We start from the raw sequence: 22,535 nt of genomic DNA on the forward strand, positions 1-22,535 counted from the left end.
AGTGTATCTGTATTATGTACCCAAGATGTGAGTTACATTTATTCAAAGTCACGCCTGTTCATTACATTTTTTATTTAATTTTTTATTTACATTTTTGTAATAAGCCTTGGGCCTCTATACAGAACACTTCGTGCTTGTTAGTGTTGCTTTATATTTTTGTAATTTTTATTTTTTCTGATTCGTATTTCAATGTCAATATTTTAATTTCAATGTCTTTTTGTCGTTTGTTGTTTGTGTAAAAAGGGAAAAAACCAATAAAAAAAGGATAAAAAAAAGAAGGTTTATTTATATATATATATTTTTTTAAATATATATATAAATATCCGGAGGGCATTGAGGGTAGGAAAAATGTGTATCTTCTTCAAATACTGTTAACTGCTGCCAAGAAAATGATCACAATTAATTGGTTGAAGTCCAGTCCCCCAACACATAACCAATGGCTAAACAAAGTTAAAGAAATTCAGGACATGGAGAGGATGACTCATCTGGTCAGGTTGCAAGGTGAACAGTTCGATAGAAAGTGGGCATGTATAGAGCGTATAGGGCTATAAAGGCACCATATTATTTTTATTTTCATACTATTATTTTTTATCTTATTTCTCATTCTATTGTCATTTTCCTTTTTAAATGGTTTGATTTATCATTAATCATTAATTTACCATTAATACTTACCTAATCTAAATGTGTTTTTCATTGCTTCAATACACAACTATGATTGCATCTAAACTGTAACTACTAACTTTACTTTTATATCATTATTATTATTTTTTTTATTTCTTAAATCTGTCTTTGTTTCAACACTTACTGGTGGTTTTCATCCACACATGTAGTATATTCTGTCTTATCTGTTTCTATGTTTCCCCCACACCTGTCATAATCACGGCGAGAGCCTTCCTCACCCCTCCTCCTGCCACACCATCACGACGAGAGCCTTCCTCACCCCTCGCCCTTCCGTACCCTTATATGGGCAGCATCCGGCCCCTGCGTTCCCACGCTGTCGGAGGGAGATCAATCAACACGGCTGTGAGAGATTCCCTCATCATCAGACCTCTACTTCAGCCCATGGATCCTGCTCTCCCTCGTCGCAGTGTTAACCTATCTGCCTAGGTACGACGTCGCACTTGGTACTCTGTCCTTGTTTCATACCTTGTCCTAATATTTGCTCTCCCTGTGCCCAGGACCACCGCTCCTGAAGACCAGTGATGCAGTGGTGGTACCACCCGGTACCACGCCGTCCTAGCAGTTCGCTGAGCAGAAGATCGCGCACGGATGTGCACGTGCGCGCACACAAAAATGCGCTCCACTCAGTACTAAGTACCCACCGTCTTATAACAATAGCGCAGGTCGTCAGGTGTCTTCAACTACACTACCCGGCACTTATCTATCACCTAGACTTTGCATAATAATAGGATACCAATAACATAACAAAGAACGAGAAGAGCCAAACCAAAATACAAGCCCTGTGGGGGTTGATCTGTGGAGCTCTCACTATGGGACAAATGGTCCCAACTGGAAGGATGAGACATTTCTTAAGTTGTGCTTCAGAAGGAAACTGTCCTTCTATAAACTGTAAGTTACATTGTTAATTTAGTTTGTATTTATTTTTCTAGTTAATTCAATTAAAGAAATTGTAACTACAATATTGTATCTACAATTACATTTAAAACATTGTTTGTTTTTCAACCATATCTGTTGACAATATAATTTCTTTATATATTGAAGGCTACATCCTGCTACCTTTTTTAGCCTCTTTATTTCAAGGCAATATTTACAAAAACGAAACTAAAACTAGTAATTTCCTATACAAACATGTTTCCTACTATTTATGCATAATGATCATCTGTTCTGTGCGACCGGGAGGGAACATGTATGCGCATGCGCGGAAGCGCGCGTGCACGTGGTGTCCAGGCGTCCAGGCAGTTCTGATATTATAACTGCACCACTGCCGAAGACACCACCCGCCTGGACGCTCCTGCGCAGCATGAGGAGTGCACCTGCTTGTGTCCACTTGCACATTCCTATACCTGTTGCACACTATACCTGTACCTGTAAACCTGTCTGCTTGGGGGTGAACATTAAAACCAACCTAAAACGCTCCATTCTCTCTCCTCCTGTGTTCTGCTATTGGGCTCCGCCAACCCCTGCCCTAACAACGCCCCCTTCCCCAAGCATAGCTGTCTATTAATGATACAGTACAGGCATGCTGGTAATTGAGAATATGTTGTAAAAGGTATTTGTATATCTGTACTGTCAAAACGTTGTGCTGAATAAAAACAATAAGTTGAAAAAAAATGATATATATATAACTTATATTGATGTGTTTTTAGTCGACAAGGTAATTTTTCCATGCGGTCAAGGCCGGGGGGGGGGGGGGGGGCAGTGACCTGGCTGCTGGCTTGATAGTCCTTGCTGACCTCCACCTCCGGGGCCGACGTCACGCTCTCCTCCTTAGGCAGAAAGCTGGAGCCAAAACCTGACGGTCACAGAGAAGAACAAAAAGAAACAAAGATAGTGTAACTACAACAAGCGGGCGGAATCCAGTGGGAAGCTTTTCAACTTGACAGGGAGCTGGCAGACGGTCAGCATCCAAAGCTAATAAAAAAAAGAAAAACAGAAAAAAGACTTGGAAAGGACTCGCAGCGACTGTTCATTCTCACAGTTAAGTCATAGTGTGTATTAATTTCCATTCCCCAGTAGCCCAGTCGGTGTAAGTCTTATTATTTCCATCGCCGTCTTGCAGTAATCCCTTTTTCCAATCGGGCGGAGTTGCTAAAGAGTGGACCAGACACAGCGGAATTAGAATAATGGCTTAAAATTTGTCTAACTGCCGTAGAATTAAAGTGAGAATCCTATTTCTGTGACGCCTGCCACGGCGTGGTTCCACTCCCCCGGCTCTCCCCGTACACCGGCTTCCAGTGGGCACGTTCCGTAGGAATGTAGGAATCTCCCTTTTCTCTCGATGGCGCGTGGGCAGACCACAGTATCTGTCTTCATTTAGACAGTAGGAATGAAAAGAGGAGGCAGATAGAGACTCTTAACGGGATTCCGTCATGGGCCAGGAGAAGTACATGTGGTTCCTGAGACGAGGGGGGACCACTACAACAAATCATAAATCCTAAGTCTATGGCTGGGGTTACGTAACAGGACACTCACTGGAGCAGTGTTGTATGGCGGTTGCCCCGGTAACAGTGGTGGTCCCGTAGAAGGGACAGGAGAGGCAGTAGGAGCGGCCATGCTCGGGCTGGTAGTAGTCTCTGGGACAGTGGTAGCAGGGAACCAGGCCCGTACGGGAGAAATGACCTGCAGAACAGGGGACTGGAGAGGAGAGGAGAGGAGAGGAGAGGAGAGGAGAGGAGAGGAGAGGAGAGGAGAGGAGAGGAGAGGAGAGGAGAGGAGAGGAGAGGAGAGAGAGATGAGAGGAGAGGAGAGGAGAGGAGAGGAGAGGAGAGGAGAGGAGAGGAGAGGAGGGGAGAGGAGAGGAGTGAGAGATGAGAGGAGAGGAGAGGAGAGGAGAGGAGAGGAGAGGAGGGGAGAGGAGAGGAGTGAGAGATGAGAGGAGAGGAGAGGAGAGGAGAGGAGAGGAGAGGAGAGGAGAGGAGAGGAGAGGAGAGGAGAGGAGAGGAGAGAGAGATGAGGGGAGAGGAGAGGAGAGAGGTGAGAGTTGAGAGAGGAGAGGAGGGAAGGGGAGGAGGAGGATATGGCGGTATGGAAAAGGAAGATGTAAAACAAGTGTCAGAAAGAGAATGACAGTAAATCCTTGTAAACAGTGACAGTAAATCCTTGTAAACGTAATCATTACTATGTGACATTTATTTCATCTAATTGCATTCATGAATGAGCAGGTTGGCCCCTTGCATGGTTGCCTCTGCCATCGGTGTGTGAATGTGTGAGTGAATGTGTGAGTGAATGGGTAAAATGTGAGTAACAAATTGTAAAGCGCTTTGGATAAAAGCGCTATATAAAAGAGCAGCCATTTACCATTTACCATGAATGTATTTTCATAGGGTCATTTAGTTCAGCACTGTATGCAGTCCTAGCCCACTGTAATCTATTCAGATCCGTACCTCCACACTCCGCCTGGTCCATAGCTCCTCTGGTGACAGTGGAGGTCTCGTCGGGACAGACCAGACACTCCCTGGAACCGAAGCCAGGCTGGAAGTGACCCAGCGGGCATGACTCACACGTCTCCAGCCCGTTCAGTGAGTGGCTACCAGGCTTACACTGCCCTGTAACCACAGACACACACACACGCACACAAACATGATACTATAAAAAATATAACAAGACAGGGAAAGCAATGTCACCAGGGCACCAGGTCATGTTTTCGCATTCACTACACCTTGAGTTCTTTGATTATTTTGTAAACAGTTGTTTTTAAGAACGAGGACGATCGAGTAAAAGTCTTGTTGAAAGTGTTATAACGTTTGATATCTCAACCTGGTACTGTATGGAAACCTTGGGGCCAAGAATAAGAACAAACTGGCAAGGATCGTTAACATGGCCAGTAGAGTTATAGGGAAACCACAAAAACAATTGTCTGAGTTATATAAACTCTGGAATAGGTACAAGGCTCTGCCAATATTGTCTGATCCTTTGCATCCCCTTCATGGAGAGTTTGACAAGCTTCCACCTGGAAGGCGCTATAGAGTTCCCCTAGCCCCCAAAAACATATTTAAGAAGTCTTTCATCCCACATGCCATTGCTCTTAGGTACCTGAAGCTCTGTCTGTTTTCCTTTTGTCTATGTATTGGGGCTGTTTTGGGCCAATGTCTTTTGTGCCTGTGTGGTGTTTGTACTGTTGTCCTGTTGATTGCAACCATGGTGAAGCCAATGGTTGCCACAGACTGTCTGTCTGTCTCCGTCCGTCTGTCCATCTGTCCGTCTGTCCGTCCGTCCGTCCGTCCGTCCGTCTATCTATCTATCTATCTATCTATCTTAGTATCTATCTATCATAGTATCTATCTATCTTAGTATCTATCTATCATAGTATCTATCTATCTTAGTATCTATCTATCTATCTATCTATCTATCTATCTATCTATCTATCTATCTATCTATCTATCTATCTATCTATCTATCTATCTATCTATCTATCTATCTATCTATCTATCTATCTATCTATCTATCTATCTATCTATCTATCTATCTATCTATCTATCTATCTATCTATCTATCTATCTAAACAAAAATGACCAAACAACGTTCCATGTCTTGAAATTCTAGCCGTTGAGTTTTCCTTCAGCAGACACTTCTCACCGGGAGACGGCTAAATCGTGGGACACGAGCTCACCGCCCCGTGGTTTCAGCGAGGAATGCTACGGTAACAGCGCTGACAGGCCATTCCAGGGAAACCGAAGGACAGATGTCTAAACGTTTCCCTGGCGCTACGAGTGTGAAATGACTGTGTAAAAAATTCAAAACGTCAACGCATTCCTTTAACCCTTTCACTGCCACACAGACGGTTAACCGTCGGTAGTGTGGTAGTAAAGGGTTAACCTTCTGTAGTGTGGCAGTGAAAGGGTTAACCTGCTGTCGTGTGGCAGTGAAAGGGTTAACCTTCTATGTATTGTCGTGGTGAAAGGGTTAACCGTTTGGTAGTAGGGCAGTGAAAGGGTTAAAGGGGCCACTTCACCAGGAAACACACATCCGAGAACTGTAAACAGTTTTGCACACATCCATTCAGTTTGACAGTTACTGGGAGCAAATGAGTTTGATTATGGCCACCGGTGATATCATCGGGGACGTTGAAGCCTTGTGTTGTGTTAATTACAGCTCCGTGAAACGATGTGGATGAAAAAAAAATATAGGGACCCCGCTTGCCTTATCATTTCACAGTGCTGTAAATAACACAACGCAAGGATTCAACGTCCACGATGACATCACCGGCGGTGGCCATATTCAAACTCATTTACTCTCAATAACTGTCAAACTAAAAGGGTTTTTGGATGCGTGTGAAATTATGTGCAAAATAAATCAGCATTGTTTTTTGGCGAAGGGCCCCTTTAAGTTGTGTAACGTACAGTAAAGCGTGTGTGTGTGAGCATGTGTGTGTGTGTGTGTGTGTGTGTGTGAGCATGTGTGTGTGTGTGTGTGTGTGTGTGTGTGAGTATGTGAGTGTGTGTGAGTATGTGTGCGTAGGTGTGTGTGAGTATGATTGTGTGTGTGTGTGTGAGTATGATTGTGTGTGTGTGTGTGTGTGTGTGTGTGTGTGTGTGTGTGAGTATGATTGTGTGTGTGTGTGTGTGTGTGTGTGTGTGTGTGAGTAAGTGAGTGTGTGTGAGTATGTGTGCGTAGGTGTGTGTGAGTGTGTGTGTGTGTGTGTGTGTGTGCTTGTGTGCTTGTGTGCGAGTATGATTGTGTGTGTGTGTGTGTGTGTGTGTGTGTGTGTGTGTGTGAGTGTGTGTTGTACCTTTGCACTCGGCCACGCTGCGTGAGTGGAGGTAGGCCGTGGAGGTGCCCTCTGGGCAGGTCTTACACTCCAGCTGCCCCTCCTGCTCCTGGAAGGAGCCCAGCCAGCAGCTCTCACACTCGTTATACTCCAGAGAGAAGTAGGTTCCCACCGGACACTGGACTGAAGCACCACACAGATACTGAGGTCACGTTCTAAGCCGTCTATGTATGATGACTGACGTCGACTGGCAAACAAAACCAACAGGCATATAGACCTGTTCGCTGTATACAAACATACCGTGTTCGAGCCAATCGGCAATACCAACTGAGTCACGTGACTAAGTTGCCCCCTACCTGCGCAGGCTGCTGCACTAAAATAATACGACGGGGCTCTATGGAGAAACCATGGCACTCCCCTGACTAAAGGTTGTTTCAAACTAAAACAGCTGGATGTCATTTTTCCAAATCAGCACAGCTGTGAGTGTGAGTCTTTCACCTTTTACATATCTAGCTTTGGCATGAAATGCATATATATTGCAGCCTGCCCCGTTGTTCTGACCAGGATTACGCTCCTTTCCGCCCCCCCCGGTGATGCGTGCGCACACTAAGTCTGACGTATACAGAGAACAGGTCTATGAGGCACATGCTTGTCTGGGAGTCCAGCTCAGTTAGTACATACTCAAACGTAAAGTAGTGTGGTGGAACCAGAGAGGTTAATCATGTGGTCAAATGTATTGTTAAAACACGGCTAATCAAATACAATTTTGGTCAGGAGTTCAGTAGAGGACTTGACTTTCTCCGGCCAGGAAAAAGGGTCAAGCACCCCACTGTCTTTCTGTAAGTTCGCTTCTGAAGCCATTGCTGGGAAAATGGGGGGAGGGACGACCAGGTAAGGGGGGAGGACAAGGAGGATACAGGGGGGAGGGGGCGATGTGAACAGAAGGCTTTGAAGATAACTTCCACAGTAGTGTTTAGAGTGACTGATGTGACGCAGAGATGTACCGGCAGAAGCAAGACTACTGCGACATGTCAACAGGCTGTGTGAGCCAACGGTATTATAAATACTTTCTCGTTTCACAATGTCACTTCACAGAAGGAGCGCATGTGACTCAGCGCATGTGACGAGCCGCTGGATAGCGATCAGTTGACAGGAATAGAACCTCTTCCCTCCCGACTCACCACACATCCTGCCTTTGAGCACGGAGCCAGGCCTGCAGAACAGAGAAGCCTTCCTGCTCTCCAGAGACTTGGGGTCGGCCACGATCATCTCCGACGACAGATGGTAGCTGGACAGCGGCTGCTTGGCCAGCGTTCGCCTCAGCCGATTGGTCAGCTGCTCCAGGGTCCGCAGGAGCCTCTTCTGATTGGCCACTTCCAAGGAGTCGTTCCTCGACAGGGGCAGAGGGATGCTTGCTGGGAGAACGGGCGCAAATTAAAAGAACTGTTCCGCTTATCCACGAATAAATGACTAATAGTCTCTATTGTAATTAACAAGACTAGACCGGGACATGATTAAAAATATATATATTTTTTTAATAATAAAACTCTTCTGCCTCTCCACAAAGGCAGCCTGGACCACAGTAAGCACCTTCATCGGAGTCAAACGGAGTCAAACCTACTGACTCTCGCAGAGACACGTTTTCTGCGTCGAAGCGCTTAGTCTTTTACACCTTGTAATAAGAAGAAGTGACGCCACCCGTGTGCTCCAGCGCTCCGCTGAGGTTAAGACTGCAGTAGTGGAGGTAAAAGTAGAAATAACTAAATAAAATAGTACTCTAGTAAAAGTAAAAGTCCTCCTTTCAGAATTTGACTTAAGTAAAAGTAGAAAAGTATTTGTTATTGAATGAACTTAAGTACTCAAAAGTAAAAGTACACATTCTAAATGACGTTTGTGTATTCCAGTGCTTGGGAGCATTCACTTCTCAAACCATTGAAAAAATGCCCCGCCCCCCCTACCTGTGATGTTGAAGGCCCCGCCCCCCTACCTGTGATGTTGAAGGCCCCGCCCCCCCTACCTGTGATGTTGAAGGCCCCGCCCTCCCTACCTGTGATGTTGAAGGCCCCGCCCCCCCTACCTGTGATGTTGAAGGCCCCGCCCTCCCTACCTGTGATGTTGAAGGCCCCGCCCCCCCTACCTGTGATGTTGAAGGCCCCGCCCCCCCTACCTGTGATGTTGAAGGCCCCGCCCCCCCTACCTGTGATGTTGAAGGCCCCGCCCCCCCTACCTGTGATGTTGAAGGCCCCGCCCCCCCTACCTGTGATGTTGAAGGCCCCGCCCCCTACCTGTGATGTTGAAGGCCCCGCCCCCCCTACCTGTGATGTTGAAGGCCCCGCCCCCCCTACCTGTGATGTTGAAGGCCCCACCCCCTACCTGTGATGTTGAAGGCCCCGCCCCCCCTACCTGTGATATTGAAGGCCCCACCCCCTACCTGTGATGTTGAAGGCCCCGCCCCCCCTACCTGTGATATTGAAGGCCCGCCCCCCTACCTGTGATGTTGAAGGCCCCGCCCCCATACCTGTGATGTTGAAGGCCCCGCCCCCCTACCTGTGATGTTGAAGGCCCCGCCCCCCTACCTGTGATGTTGAAGGCCTCGTCCCCCTACCTGTGATGTTGAAGGCCCCGCCCCCCTACCTGTGATGTTGAAGGCCCCCCCCCCCCCCCCCTACCTGTGATGTTGAAGTAGATCTGGATCTTCTGGTCTCGAGTCGGGCCAGTGATCTTGCGGTGCCTCCTGGCGCGGCCTTGGGTCCGGACGCTCCGGTCCTGGCGCCTGGCGACCCGCTGGCCGTCCGTGGTGTAGCCTGAGTCGAAGTATGCGTAGTCCTGACTCCCCCGTGGGCTCCAGTTGTTCCCCCAGCCGCCTGGCCCTGGGGTGAGGGACGAGAAGGAGACAGTGGTGACCAGTGTTGTAGTACTGGAGTCCGAGTCCTGGGCTGATTCTCAGGACTCGTGACTTGACTTGGACTTGAGCACTGATGACTCAGACTTGGACTCGAGCCTTGACTGCATTCGGACTCGGACTTGTTAATTGATAAATACAGTTATTTTTGTAATAGGGCCTAATCATTTGGCATAAGATATTGATGGCTAGTGCTAGTGTTTGGCTATTGTGTCACAAAGTAAATAAACTCCCTTTGAAATGGTGTCATTTATGTTTTTTAATGTAGACCTTTTTTTATTTGTACGTTGATTGGCAGAGTGGAGGACTCAACATTGATGACTTGGACTAGAGTAATGGGGACTCGACTCGGGCTCTTCTTTGGTGACTCGAACTCAAACACTGGGGAGTTGAGACTCGACTCGGACTTGAGATTTAGTGACTCGACTACAACACTGGTTTGATTGATTGATTGAAAACTTTATTAACAGATTGCAGAATGGGTACAATACAGTACGGCTCAATACACACAATTGTTAAGGGGATGCAGACCTGAGAAAGACTTTCGTCTTGTTTACATCAGGGTCCCCCATTTTCAATTCATCGTAACATTTATGACATACACGACATACAGATAAACAGTACTGTTACATCCAGACATTTATGACATACAAGATACAAATATACAGTACTGTTTAAGAGACAGTTTCTAAAAGAGAGTATAACATTTGAAGGGGAAGAAACTGTACATTGGAGGGGGGGGGGGTTGGATGTTTACAGGGGCCAGCATAGGGCCAGCGTAGGAAATGAAAGGACTTGTTTTTTACTGGCCAGGTGGGAAACAAACAATGATTCACAATCAAAGCAGAGGAAGCTTTTCTACCTCGTCGTAACCTGTCTATATAACTCCATGTATTATTGCTAATCATCAGTTTCCCACGTCTGGGCCTATTGCATCCCTGGCCATCCTGGTAGGGGGGGGTCGCTCTTTGACTTTATCTCAAACCTCTCTACCCCTCTTTAATTGATCCTCCAATCACAACTCTTCAAGCAACAGCTGTGATTGGAGGATCAAGAGAAGAGGGCAGGGTTTAGCGTAGGTCAATTGCCCTCTTGGGGTTTCCTCCATAAAACATTTTATTTAAAAAAAGAGTCATCCAGCACAAGGGGGCATATACTCTTTTTGCGTCCAATGAAATGCTTTCTAGAATGACATTTACAGCACATTGTAACTGAGCTAGCACTCTGCCTCTTTAACTAAATTGAACAAATGTTCAAAGTTAGCTTGCTAGCTAATGTTACTAATTTTGCTAACCTATGTTGCTAAGATTAGCTTGCTAGCTAATGAGTCGACTATAATGCACATTCAGTACTATTGGCTACAATAAATGCCAATCAATATCCATGACTGTCATGGTTTTTGCCTTATTTCACCTTTCTGTGAGGGACAGCTGTCAATCCCTGTTCCCTGTGATTAATTGCCTCATGGGTCGGCAGGTGTGTGGGCTTGATTACACCTGATGCAGTGCAGCTGTGCCCATAGGCGGAGTTTGAACTTGACGCCAGGGGGTGCGACTGCTTGGCTGCGCGCGCTTTTTTTTTTGACCTTTATTTTATTATTTTAGCGTTTTTACAATGCCCTAACCCCTAATTTTTTATTTTATTTAGGTAGTACAGCAGCACACACACACACTCACACACACAGCACTACGGGATCATTTTTAACTGACTTACTCTTAATCATTGACAAAGTGACAAAGATAAAGAAGGAAATACTAAAATAAAAAGGCCACAACAAGTATATTGCTGCTCCACTAGACCACTTTACTGTACCAAACATGACATACAAAAATAACAAACTACTGTGCAACACTCTGCCAAGCGCACAGCCGCGCACACGTATGCATACAGTAGGTTGTCAAAGGCTGTACAAACAAAAGTTCACATTTTCTAATAACAGCATTATTAGACATGCCAATCCAACGAAAGATGTGCTGGTCGCGCTGGAGAAAAGAAAAGAAAACGATGTTGCGTTTGTCTTTTACACGTTATTTGTTATTCTAAGATGCTAATTCATCTGTATCTGGATAACCAATGAACGGATTCTGTCGGGGCAGGTAGCGTTATTTCGGGGAAATTGATATCTATAGTCTGGTATATTTTTCGTCCATGAAAAATGGAGGCTCTAATTATTATTATTCATAGAGACTCTCAAGCAATAATAATTATTACAGCCTCCATTTTTCGTGGACGAAAAATATACCAGACTATAGATATCAATTTTCCCGAAATAACGCTACCTGCCTCGACAAAATCCGTGCATTGGTTATCCAGATACATTAATTATCATCTCAGAATAAGTGGCTTTGTACAAGCGTTACAGATTAATGTACTATCGCGCGGGGCATTCTGCTGCTGCTGCTGCGAATGGTGGTGCTTGGCTGCGCGTTAACCCTTTCACTGCCACACTACAGAAGGTTCGCCTTATAATGTGACATGATTACTACTATACAATGAATGTATTGTAAAACAAAACATAATAGAATTCAGATTTGTTTCTCACAATTATTATAATTTTATTAAAATAAAAATAATCTTGATTTTTTTTTTTTTTTTTTAAAGCAATTTCACCCCCGGCCACCAGGGGGTGCAATGCACCCCCTGCACCCCCATAAACTCTGCCCATGGCTGTGCCTATGGCCATGTGGAGTCTATTTAAGTTTGGAGATTGCAGTGTCAACTGCTTTTTCATTTCCTAGTGTTGGTTGTCCTTTTGGTCACGCTCATTATATTGAAGTGTAGTCTGATCTCTGATTCAGAATTGAGCTTTATGGTAGTCGTTCTTATTCTAGGCTACTCATGTGATTCTACACATAAACTCCCTTAGTGGAGGTTTATTGTTTTACTTTTTCCAATATAAACTCCTTTATTAGGAGGTGTCCTTGTGGCTTATTTACTTTTATACTATACCTCTTTATTGAGAGTAGTGTTTTGGGACTTGATTTATTTTCTTAATTACTCACTTTGAGATTTCCACCTGTAAAGGTTGTTTTCTGTTGTTTAATTTTTCCCCTCTCCTAAAATATTTGTGTAAGCAGTCTAGTGGTTGTCCGTTTCACAGATAACTTTAAGAATCACTGTTATCTGCTCATGACCCACACACACACACAGCCCTCACAATGACAAGTCCCTCCCTAGCTTCCTGTTTTTACAGGAAACACCTAGGTGTTGTGAAATCAAATAGCATTCTGCTAACCGTTTCACAGGGACTTTAAGGTTTTTCCTCTTCACTGAGGGCTAACTCTTTGCCCGCCAAACCCGAGAAAAGTCGGGTTATCTCGCCATGCGTTGGACGCCAAAACCCGAGATTTTCCTTTGATCCCCGTTCTATACAGTCAGCCGGAGCACTCTAGGTGTCTTTGATTCATCTGCCTACATTGGAATTGCAATGACGATCGAACTAAACTAAACTGTCTCTGTCCTGCTCCCTTTCTTTCCTGGCTCGCTCTGAGGGGGAGGAGCTCTTGCAGAGCAATCGCTGGGAGATCTCTTCGCCTCAAAACCTATAGTTTCCCGTATACGAGTAATTACATATAAACGAGTAATCGCGATCGCAGATGGGATCATTGTAATTATTCTTTTTGGAGTACCTCCTGGCTAAGGTAAGGTATATTCTATGTCTACTTTACCGAACCTGAAACATGTTTCTGTAACGATCACAGTGTCGTATCTTACCGGACCTAAACCAAGTTTCTAGTAACGCCCCCATTGATGATTTTGTGAAGGCACATGTGTACATGGTATATACCTTTGATTTGGGAGTATTTGGGGTTTCAGGCGATCAACCAGAACGATTTGGGCTTATTGCATAAAACGCGTCATACTGTATCTCGCAATCTATGAAAAAAGACTGGATTATTTTGGAAATGGGGCGATGTTTAGCGTGTAGCGTGTAACAAACTACAGTGTGTAGAAATGAACTGATTAGTCAGTAATGGTCTATGAACACTGCCTGTATGGCGACTATCCAAACATTTATGTAGTCACCGAGAGACTAAACCGGGGAAATAATTCTACCTGCCAGACGCGCCGATTGTCAAGAAATCACTGCTCCAGGATACTGCGTTTGGTTACTTTATTGCGGTTAAAACAGTTCATATAGTAACGTCATTAAAAGCAAATCACAGCTTGATTTAGTATTGTGTAGCGTGCGGTCAACAAAGTATGACTTCCCCGTTCACTCCCTCATTATTTCAATACCTGAAACTCGCCGGTGAACAGCTGACTTTACTACTACTACGACACCATGTACAGATACCGAGATGTCACACCATGTTACCTGTTTATTGCACTGTTGTTTTTTTATTGGATTCTATTATATGTTGTACCACTGTATTTTTATTGGATTCTATTATATGTTGTACCACTGTATTGCACATCGTCGCGGGCAAGACCATGCCGTGACAATTAAAACTCTTGACTTGACTTGACACCATGTGACCCGTTTGTGAATGACATAACCATAACAACCCGTGGTCTATACCTGTCACCAACAATGCCTGTAAAATGAGCCATACTATTGTCTCCATAGCTATAATACAGAACACACGATGGGTCTGCAAACATCGCTAAAATGGTCAATAACGCTGGCGCAATTTTGTAAAGATGACGAAAGCTGGTGGCAGTTAATGAGTTAAGGTCAAAGGTCAGAGGGTGCCTTGTGAAGCTCGTGGACACCACTGTAAACTGTGATAATGGGCTATACTGTACAAATAAACCTCACTTGACCTGAAGGCAGAAAGAGTCAGGTTTGGTTAAGTGCCGGGATGTGTATGTGTGTATGTGTGTGTATGTGTGTTTATGTGTGTGTGTGTGTGTGTGTGTGTGTGTGTGTGTGTGTGTGTGTGTGTGTGTGTGTGTGCGTGCGTGCGTGCGTGTGTGCGTGCGTGCGTGCGTGCGTGCGTGCGTGCGTGCGTGCGTGTGTGTGTGTGTGTGTCCTACCTATAGCGAATCCATTTTCATAGTCGTAGTTGTACTCCAGACACTGGCCCTGTGACATCACCTCCAGCTTACAGGCGACATCATCACTGCTGCAGATGTTGGGGAGCTGTGTGAGGGGATGGAAATGAGGTCATGGGTTTGTGTACCAGATAGATTCCACTGAGCATCAGCTCCTTTGAAGAGGGCAGTCTGGGGACTCCCGGGGGCCGGACACGGAGCTAAACGCAGCGTAGCGCAGTGTGGAAAGAGGTCTGGCTGTGCGAGACTAGGGCAGGACTTAATGTAGCAATAACATAGGAAACAGTCACTGGAGCGCACAATGGAGACGTTTTTATCTTAACCATTTCAGCAACTTAAGAATCAGTTTGGGCTTTTGGATTCCTCAGTTTTAACATATAAATTAGATATTGTATTACCGGTATATACGTAGATATAATATATAAATAATAGGGATGTCCGATATTATCGGCCGACCGATATCGGCAGTAAAATGTGATATCGGAAAATATCGGTATCGGTTAAAATAAAATAAAAACAATAACAATATTTGTTATATATATATCCAGTGAAATTATTAGTTACCTGAAATTATTCAGTTTTTTGGGGGGGGGGGGGGGGGGGGGAACCCTGCATATATCGGTATCGGTTGATATCGGTATCGGAAATTAAGAGTTGGACAATATCGGAATATCGGTATCGGTAAAAAAGCCAATATCGAGCATCCCTAATAAATAAGTTATAAATGAGAGATCTGGAGAGGCTACTGTGCCTGCAACATGCTCAGAGTGTGATCAGCTTTTCAAGAAAGAAACCTTGTCAAATATTTATATAGTATATATTAAATATTTATATAGTTTAATGTTTGCATTGTCTAATGCATATTCTTGGGAGCATGGCCTCTGAACTCATCTAAATGTGTGAGATTTAGGATTAGACAATGCAATTCTGAGTAGAGCATACTGCATATCACCCCTATTAGACTATCCAAGATGGACAACAAACATCAGGGTTTATGCTGGCACAAATGTGTCAAATCGAAGCTCATCACGTCCAAACCCTATAGACGGTTTCACTGGAATTCTGTTGCTAGGGAACCAACTATATTTCCTGTCAACTGTTTAATTAGTTAACTAAAACTCTCTGACTGGATGCTTTTAAATGCCTCATGAAGGGACTAGAGGCTGAATCAATGGTCTGTCTGTGTTTTGATTTGCCCTAATAGTCTATTATTGCTGCCTGCCCTGCTAGGTTGCCTCTGGTTCTGATATTGGTTGTTTAGTGAATTTGTGTAATTGGTTGTTGTTTTTTGTATTTATCCAAAAAGAATCAGTTTGGGCTTTTGGATTCCTCAGTTTTAACATATAAATTAGATATTGTATTACCGGTATATACGTAGATATAATATATAAATAAGTTATAAATGAGAGATCTGGAGAGGCTACTGTGCCTGCAACATGCTCGGAGTGTGATCAGCTTTTCAAGAAAGAAACCTTGTCAAATATTTATATAGTATATATTAAATATTTATATAGTTTAATGCAGTGGTTCTCAAACTGTGGTACGCGTACCACTAGTGGTACTTGGTGGTACTGCTGGTGGTACTTGAAAACATTTACAAAAAAGCACACTTTTTTTTTCAGTCAGGCCACTGAACTTAGAAGCAGGCCAGGCCAGTGTTTCTGGTTGCGGCGGCGCGATAGTTAGATAACCTAAGTGGGGAACAACCAGGAGATCACTGTGACAGAGAGTAATTCAGTCTAAACAGTCATAAATCTTTAATTCAACTTCAGCCCTGATCATAACTTTTATTTATTTATTTTTTTTATTTTTGTAATGTCAGATAAAAAATTAAATACTCCCACTTTTCTGAAAAGAGTTGGTGTTAAATCTGACATTACAAAAAATCCATCAAAATCTGTGTTGCTGCTAATCATTGACACATGCCTAGCCTGTAATAATCCCCCCCAGAAAAATGTACTTTGCATTTGATATATTGAAAATATTTTACTTTGTGTGTTTTTTTTAACAATAATTTGTGATGCCATCACACAAACTGGCATTTAAAGGGTAACATTTCAAAAATGTATTGAATATGTGTTTTCTTTTCTTTTTTACAATAATTTGTGATGCCCATCACAAACACTGGCATTTAAAGGGTAACAATTCAAAAAGTCCTGCACCAGAATGCAGGAAATTAAGTTTTTGTAACAAAATAATTGTGTGTGTGTGTGTGTGTGTGTGTGTGTGTGTGTGTGTGTGTGTGTGTGTGTGTGTGTGTGTGTGTGTGTGTGTGAGAGAGAGATAATGATGGACAATTGCTTGCTGTGTGAGAGAGAGAGATAGAGAGAGAATTAAGTACATTTGCTGAAATACAGTTCTTAATTTTCTCGCTTGCTATGTGAGAATGTTAGTTATTATGTTCTCAATGCCCCTTGCATTGTATGAGTTGTGTGGAAGCGTTTGCTAGTTCTAGTGCTATCCCTTTGTACATTGTGGCTGTGTCTGACAAAAGTTAACAATAAATAATGGTATTAGGAATACATTTGCCTCCTGCGTGAACTGTGCATAGCTGAATAGACTGTATTTTAACACCGGTCATATGGTGGTACTTGGAGAGCCAGCTACATTCTCAGGTGGTACTTGGTGTAAAAAGTTTGAGAACCACTTAATGTTTGCATTGTCTAATGCATATTCTTGGGAGCATGGCCTCTGAACTCATCTAAATGTGTGAGATTTAGGATTAGACAATGCAATTCTGAGTAGAGCATACTGCATATCACCCCTATTAGACTATCCAAGATGGACAACAAACATCAGGGTTTATGCTGGCACAAATGTGTCAAATCGAAGCTCATCACGTCCAAACCCTATAGACGGTTTCACTGGAATTCTGTTGCTAGGGAACCAACTATATTTCCTGTCAACTGTTTAATTAGTTAACTAAAACTCTCTGACTGGATGCTTTTAAATGCCTCATGAAGGGACTAGAGGCTGAATCAATGGTCTGTCAGTGTTTTGATTTGCCCTAATAGTCTATTATTGCTGCCTGCCCTGCTAGGTTGCCTCTGGTTCTGATATTGGTTGTTTAGTGTATTTGTGTAATTTGTTGTTGTTTTTTGTATTTATGTGCAACTTTTGTATTCCTTAGCTGGAGCTTGTCTTGGCCAGGTCTAACTTGAGAAACAGATTTTTAACCTCAATGTGACTTTCCTGTTTAAATAAAGGTTAAATAAAAATAAAATAATAAATAAGTTAACATTGCAAAAGGAAATTAACTTGGGTTCTTTTTTAATGTTATTGTTGTCACTTTGAAACCATCTATATGTCCCATGGTCTGCTGGGTGTAACAGTACAGTACACGTATCCGTACCGAACCGTTTCAGTACTGGACCTTCGGTTCAGTACACACTGTGTACCGAACGAATACAACGTTACTTTAACCACTAACGGAACGCACATGCCAAACTTTTTTTGCATGCAGAACTTAATTCAAAACTCCAAGTTCTGTATCGTTAGTGGCTTAGCTTGGCATCACTACTGCACTATCTCGCGTACGTGCACGCGTACTGAATAAACCACAAATGTACCTCTAATACCAGTATTAGTCTGACCACACCCCTCATCAGCTTACCTTCATAAGCAGGTGTGTGGTCACCTGCTCTCCTCCTTCTCGCTTTCACCACAAGGAAGAAGTGCCTCGGTAGATCCCCACACTTGACACCATGATGGAAGAAATTGGATTAGGAACAGCTTGGGAAACAAGGATACGTTGACATCATATCTTTATTTTCTCTCTCACTATTTTCGAGAAAATACGGCGATATTGTCTTCATACTGGAGTGTCTAGAAGATGATGATCATTCTAAAAACCCTCCACCGGTTTTCGTATTGGGAGCACGCCGCTGCATGCTTCTCAACTGCCGTTCCTTGCTGTGTTTGTTGGGGTGAAACCTGTCAGGCCACAGCTGAACTGTCGGACATGCCGCTGTTGTGAGGAGCGGTGCGTTCCAGGTTGGGTGAGTAGTGTTTGCTGGCGGGCTCCACTTGTCTGTTAGTGCTATGGGGGCTACTTGACAAAGTTTATGGAAACCGGCCCCAGGCTAGGGTCCTTTGTTTAGCCGCCTAGGCGACAGAAGGCCTTGGTCTGGAGACCATTATAGTTTTAACTAGTGGGCCGCGACCATTGACACTGGTGATCCCTGTGTGTTCTGGACGAGTGGATTCTCTCTGTCACCGTGTTAAGACCCCATCTTTCATATCCAAATGAGAGTATTCCTTCACGAGGGGATATGTGCATGTAATGTGCGATAGCGGCAGATTCATGTTCAAAGTCAGCTATACAGGCCAGTTGGTACTGTGCTGATTCCGCCGGATGTGGTAGAGTCACCGTTGTGAAGCGGTGTTGACGTCTTGTTTTCTCTTTTCTCTTAAAAAGTGAGGAGAGGTTCAGAACGGCGGCCTGTCTGGGTGAGTGTTATGTCATTGTTTACATGTTCATAGCTTACGGTTAGCCAGTCAGCTGTTAACTGCTGCGTTAGCCTGCTGGATCGCTGCATGGCCTGCTTAAGGCCTACTATTAGCCAGTCAGCTGTTAGCTGCGGGGCTAGCATGTCGTGGTCGCTAGGTAACGTTAGCTTGCTGCTATGGCCATGGCTGGCGCGGGGTAGCTTAGCTTCTCGCGCGCCGCCGGGAGCTCGCTTCTGATCGCCGTTAGCTTGATGCTATTCTGTTGAACGTGCTTTGATTTTAACATGTTTTACACTCTTGACCGCGACGTCATCCTTGACAGGGGATGTTTCGTCGACCCTGCCCTGAGCCTGGACGGGGATTGCGTCAACAAAGAGGACTGTAGCGACTGGTTGGAGCGGCGACGCTGCCCGGATCGAACAACACAGGACGGCTGTGTTCTACGGTGTCTTGTGACTGCACTTCGCTGATCTGCGTTCCGGGTAGGAACGGGGTTGGCCAGACCTCATAACACGTCTTCTGGTTTTACTTTGCTAAATGTATTGTGAATAACGGTGTTTTTTCCCAAAACGTGTGTTGTTGCAATGCATTTAGGATACGTTGCGGGTTATGTGTGAGCTGTTTTTGTCACTGGCAGTTAGCTTCTCCGTGCAGATCGTGATGTATTGATCTGGTTGTTGTGTGAGAAACATCATGGTGTTTATGTGTACCGTGTACTCACTACTAAGGCAACTAACCTATGAAGCTATGCTTGGTGACAAGTGAGTAAAAGAATGTTCTTTCTCAGACTGTAATGACAATGAACAGTGTGTTCACACATTAACAGGTTTTCCTGTTTTAACTGGCCGTATTGAGGGTAAAATAGGAGGATTGTGTTTTCCCCCCCGGTTCCCTGGGGACTTTATCACCTCCTATCAGACATGTTGTGCATTAATTGTGTCTTTTGTGTGGTAGGGATACGATGTAACTCTTAGCTTGATTGCTGAGGTTGTGCTAAATCTGCTGGAGAAACTTATTTCCTAAAGGGAAATTGGTTTGGTTGCTGTCATGTGTGCTTAGCAAGGCCTGTGGTCGATACTACTCAAGAATGATGTATTCTCTCATTGTGAAAAAAACGGCGTTCCTCTGTTGAGTGTTTTTGCCATTTTTTGTAGGTGATGATGGGTTGTGTGTGTCATGTGACCTACAACTGGGTTGTACTGGCCACAGAAGCACATGTGTATGTTGGACCGGGGTTCTTAGAGCCCTCTCTATTCTGTGTTTTTCCTTAGTAAAAATCAGATAGCAGGTTAGCTCATGCGCTGTGTGGAGCTGTGAAACGCTTCATAGAGCTGACTATGGCTGTGTCATATTCTCTTTTTGTCGTTACGTCGTATCATGGGTGTGGGGTCGTAAAGGGGTGAACTGGTAACCTTTCCTCTCCCCATTGTTCTGTCGGTCAGGGGTACACCCCCTGTCCTTCAAGGTTCCCGTCACGTGGCGGTTCGGCACGTTACGGGGGGGGGGGGGGAGTTCCTGGTCCCACGGCCTGGTATATTGGGCGTGTGCACCGCAGGAATTCCCCCGCCATAGAGTACGTCACCGTGCGCGTCTCTGTTGGTAGGACTTCCGTGTGCTGTTCAGGTCCATGTGATGGATCTGTTTTCAGGGGGGGTGGTCAGGGCTCCTCCTCACCAAGCGCCTATTCAGGCCTTCTGTGAGTTCGGACTCCTTCTTCCATGTGAGGAAGCCTCCATCAGAGTACAGAGCCTTCCTCCTCAGATTGTCAAAGTGAGTGGACCCTCTAGAAGGGTCCTTTTCTATTGTATGTATATTCGATTCAATTCGTTTATTGAGTGTGTATGGGTTCAGTGCCTCTTCCCCGGAGGCCCTAAAACCAGTTTTTTACATGGCTCAAGGTGCAATATATTCTTTTCAATCTGTACAGCTCACGTGGGAAGTCTCTCTGGGGATCCCCGTCTCTTTCCTATGGGAGGGTGGTGGGATGTAAAAATGTGAACATTTTTTACCCCGGCTGTGTAGACTGGGATACATACTGTTGATGCTTCCTTCTTTCTATTCCAGAAGTGTTGGAGTTAGGGAGTGTCACACCCCTCTTGTCGTTCCCCTGGGCGCCTTGGGGATTCAATGACAGGTCTAAATAGCCTGTTCATTGATGGGGGTGTGTCCCGACGCACGTATAGTGCTAGCTCGCTGTAAACAGGCGATTGACTGGCACGCCTTGGTTGCTTGTGGTTGAAACAGCGTTTTTATAAAGCAACTGAGATGGGGGTTTTTCCTCTTCCGACGACCACATCCCATGACCTGGGTGGGTTGTCGACGGATTCTCGTTCATGTCTGGGGGATGATGACGGGATGGATCTGAACATATGTAGTGGGGTCTCACGCCCTTGGGGTGGGCCACCAGGCGCGGTTCGTCCGAACGTCTGGGTGGCGCCTTCTTTTCATGTTAAGATCAACACGCATATCTGCCCTTCTCCTGGAGTAGGCATGTCGGCGTGGTTAGGGCACGGGACTGGTTCTGGTCACGCTGGTCCAGATCAGTTGAACCCGTTGTCCGCCGGGGATGCAGATCTGCTGTTCTGGTACCCTGAGGGACTTGGGCTTTTTTCAGGGGGAAAAATGCCGGGTCGGTCTGGGTGTCACAGGGTTAAGCGCTATGGAGACCCTGGTTGGGTATGTTTTTACTCAGCACTGTCGTCATGGCTTACAGCCATGCCATTCTGTACGCGCTCGATCTCGTCGGATCTCGGCCGCTACATAGGTTGGTCCTGGTTAGTACTTGGTTGGGAGACCGCCGGGGAATACCAGGTACGGTGTGCTTAGGGGCTGGTTCTCCATTATTTTTCGCTCCTCTCTCACGCATGGCGAAGAGGGGCCTGTGGGGGTGGTTTTTTGACCTCCTCTGGTGACCCTGTGCTTCCCGTACCGCCAGGCCCGGTCCGAAGTGATGTTTGCGACCCGTAGGCCTGGGTTAACCCTTTTTGGAAACTGAAACACTTGTACTGCGGTATAGCCGGTGTATGCCCGCAGGTGTGTTTTGGAGTTTTTTCTTGAGGGGTTATAGGAACAACCACCGCATTGGGTAACACCGAGGTGGTTGATTCCCTGGTGTGTTGGAGCAGTGTCAACTCCCGGGTTCACCGTTTGAGGGTGCCCCTGCACGTGCATGACGTCTGCCAATCGTGTCAGCCTTCTCTGCCTCGACCCCTCTGGGTGGGGGTTTTTAAATGGAGGCTTGGTCATGCAACACCGCCAGCTTACGCTCCTTCCGCCGGGGCGGCTGTGTTCAGCTGTCCCCTCTGGCGCCTGTCTCGTCCGCAGTCTCCAGGCTAGGGTTAACAGCCTGTTGCCTGGTTTTTCCCCGGTGCGCTGCCTGCTTCCGTTGGTTAACCTTTTTGTGTGCTTACGGCCATGCTGACTGCCTGTTCTGCAGGGTCAGTGTGCCAGGCGGTGTACTATTGGGGGGACGGGGCCCGCTCGGCTTACGGCCATACCAACCTGAACACGCCCGATCTCATCCGATCTCGGAAGCTAAGCAGGTTCTGGCCTGGTTAGTACTTGGATGGGATTCCGCCTGGGAATACCAGGTGCAGTAACTGAGGGGCCTTTGTCCGAATACACTGGCGATGTGGGTCTGGGTCTTCCTTCGCGCTCCGCTGCTACGGCCTTGCCACGGGGTTGGGTTTGCCCTTGGCCCCGTGATTCTGGGGGCAGTAACGAGGTTGTTCCTCCGTTCGTTCCCGGGTGGCATGCGGGTTGTGCGTGTGTGTAGTCGTGGGGTCAAGCCACGGTCTG

General features: G+C 45.4%; 1 protein-coding gene across 1 annotated transcript in view; it reads right to left on the minus strand.

Moving 5' to 3' along the window:
• LOC311227718 (sushi, von Willebrand factor type A, EGF and pentraxin domain-containing protein 1-like) overlaps nucleotides 1-22,535 on the minus strand; it is a gene marked incomplete at its 5' end in the record, with an annotated part of 184,332 nt that overhangs the window by 156,484 nt on the left and 5,313 nt on the right. Inside the window, 7 exon segments of the mRNA XM_084313483.1 lie at nucleotides 2,385-2,473; nucleotides 3,154-3,315; nucleotides 4,065-4,226; nucleotides 6,410-6,571; nucleotides 7,570-7,803; nucleotides 9,058-9,258; nucleotides 14,271-14,376. Of these exon segments, the coding sequence (XP_084169609.1) occupies nucleotides 2,385-2,473; nucleotides 3,154-3,315; nucleotides 4,065-4,226; nucleotides 6,410-6,571; nucleotides 7,570-7,803; nucleotides 9,058-9,258; nucleotides 14,271-14,376 (1,116 nt within the window).

This window comes from Notolepis coatsorum, assembly GCF_963971535.1.
Source record: "Notolepis coatsorum genome assembly, chromosome: 4".
Taxonomy (NCBI): Eukaryota; Metazoa; Chordata; class Actinopteri; order Aulopiformes; family Paralepididae; genus Notolepis; species Notolepis coatsorum.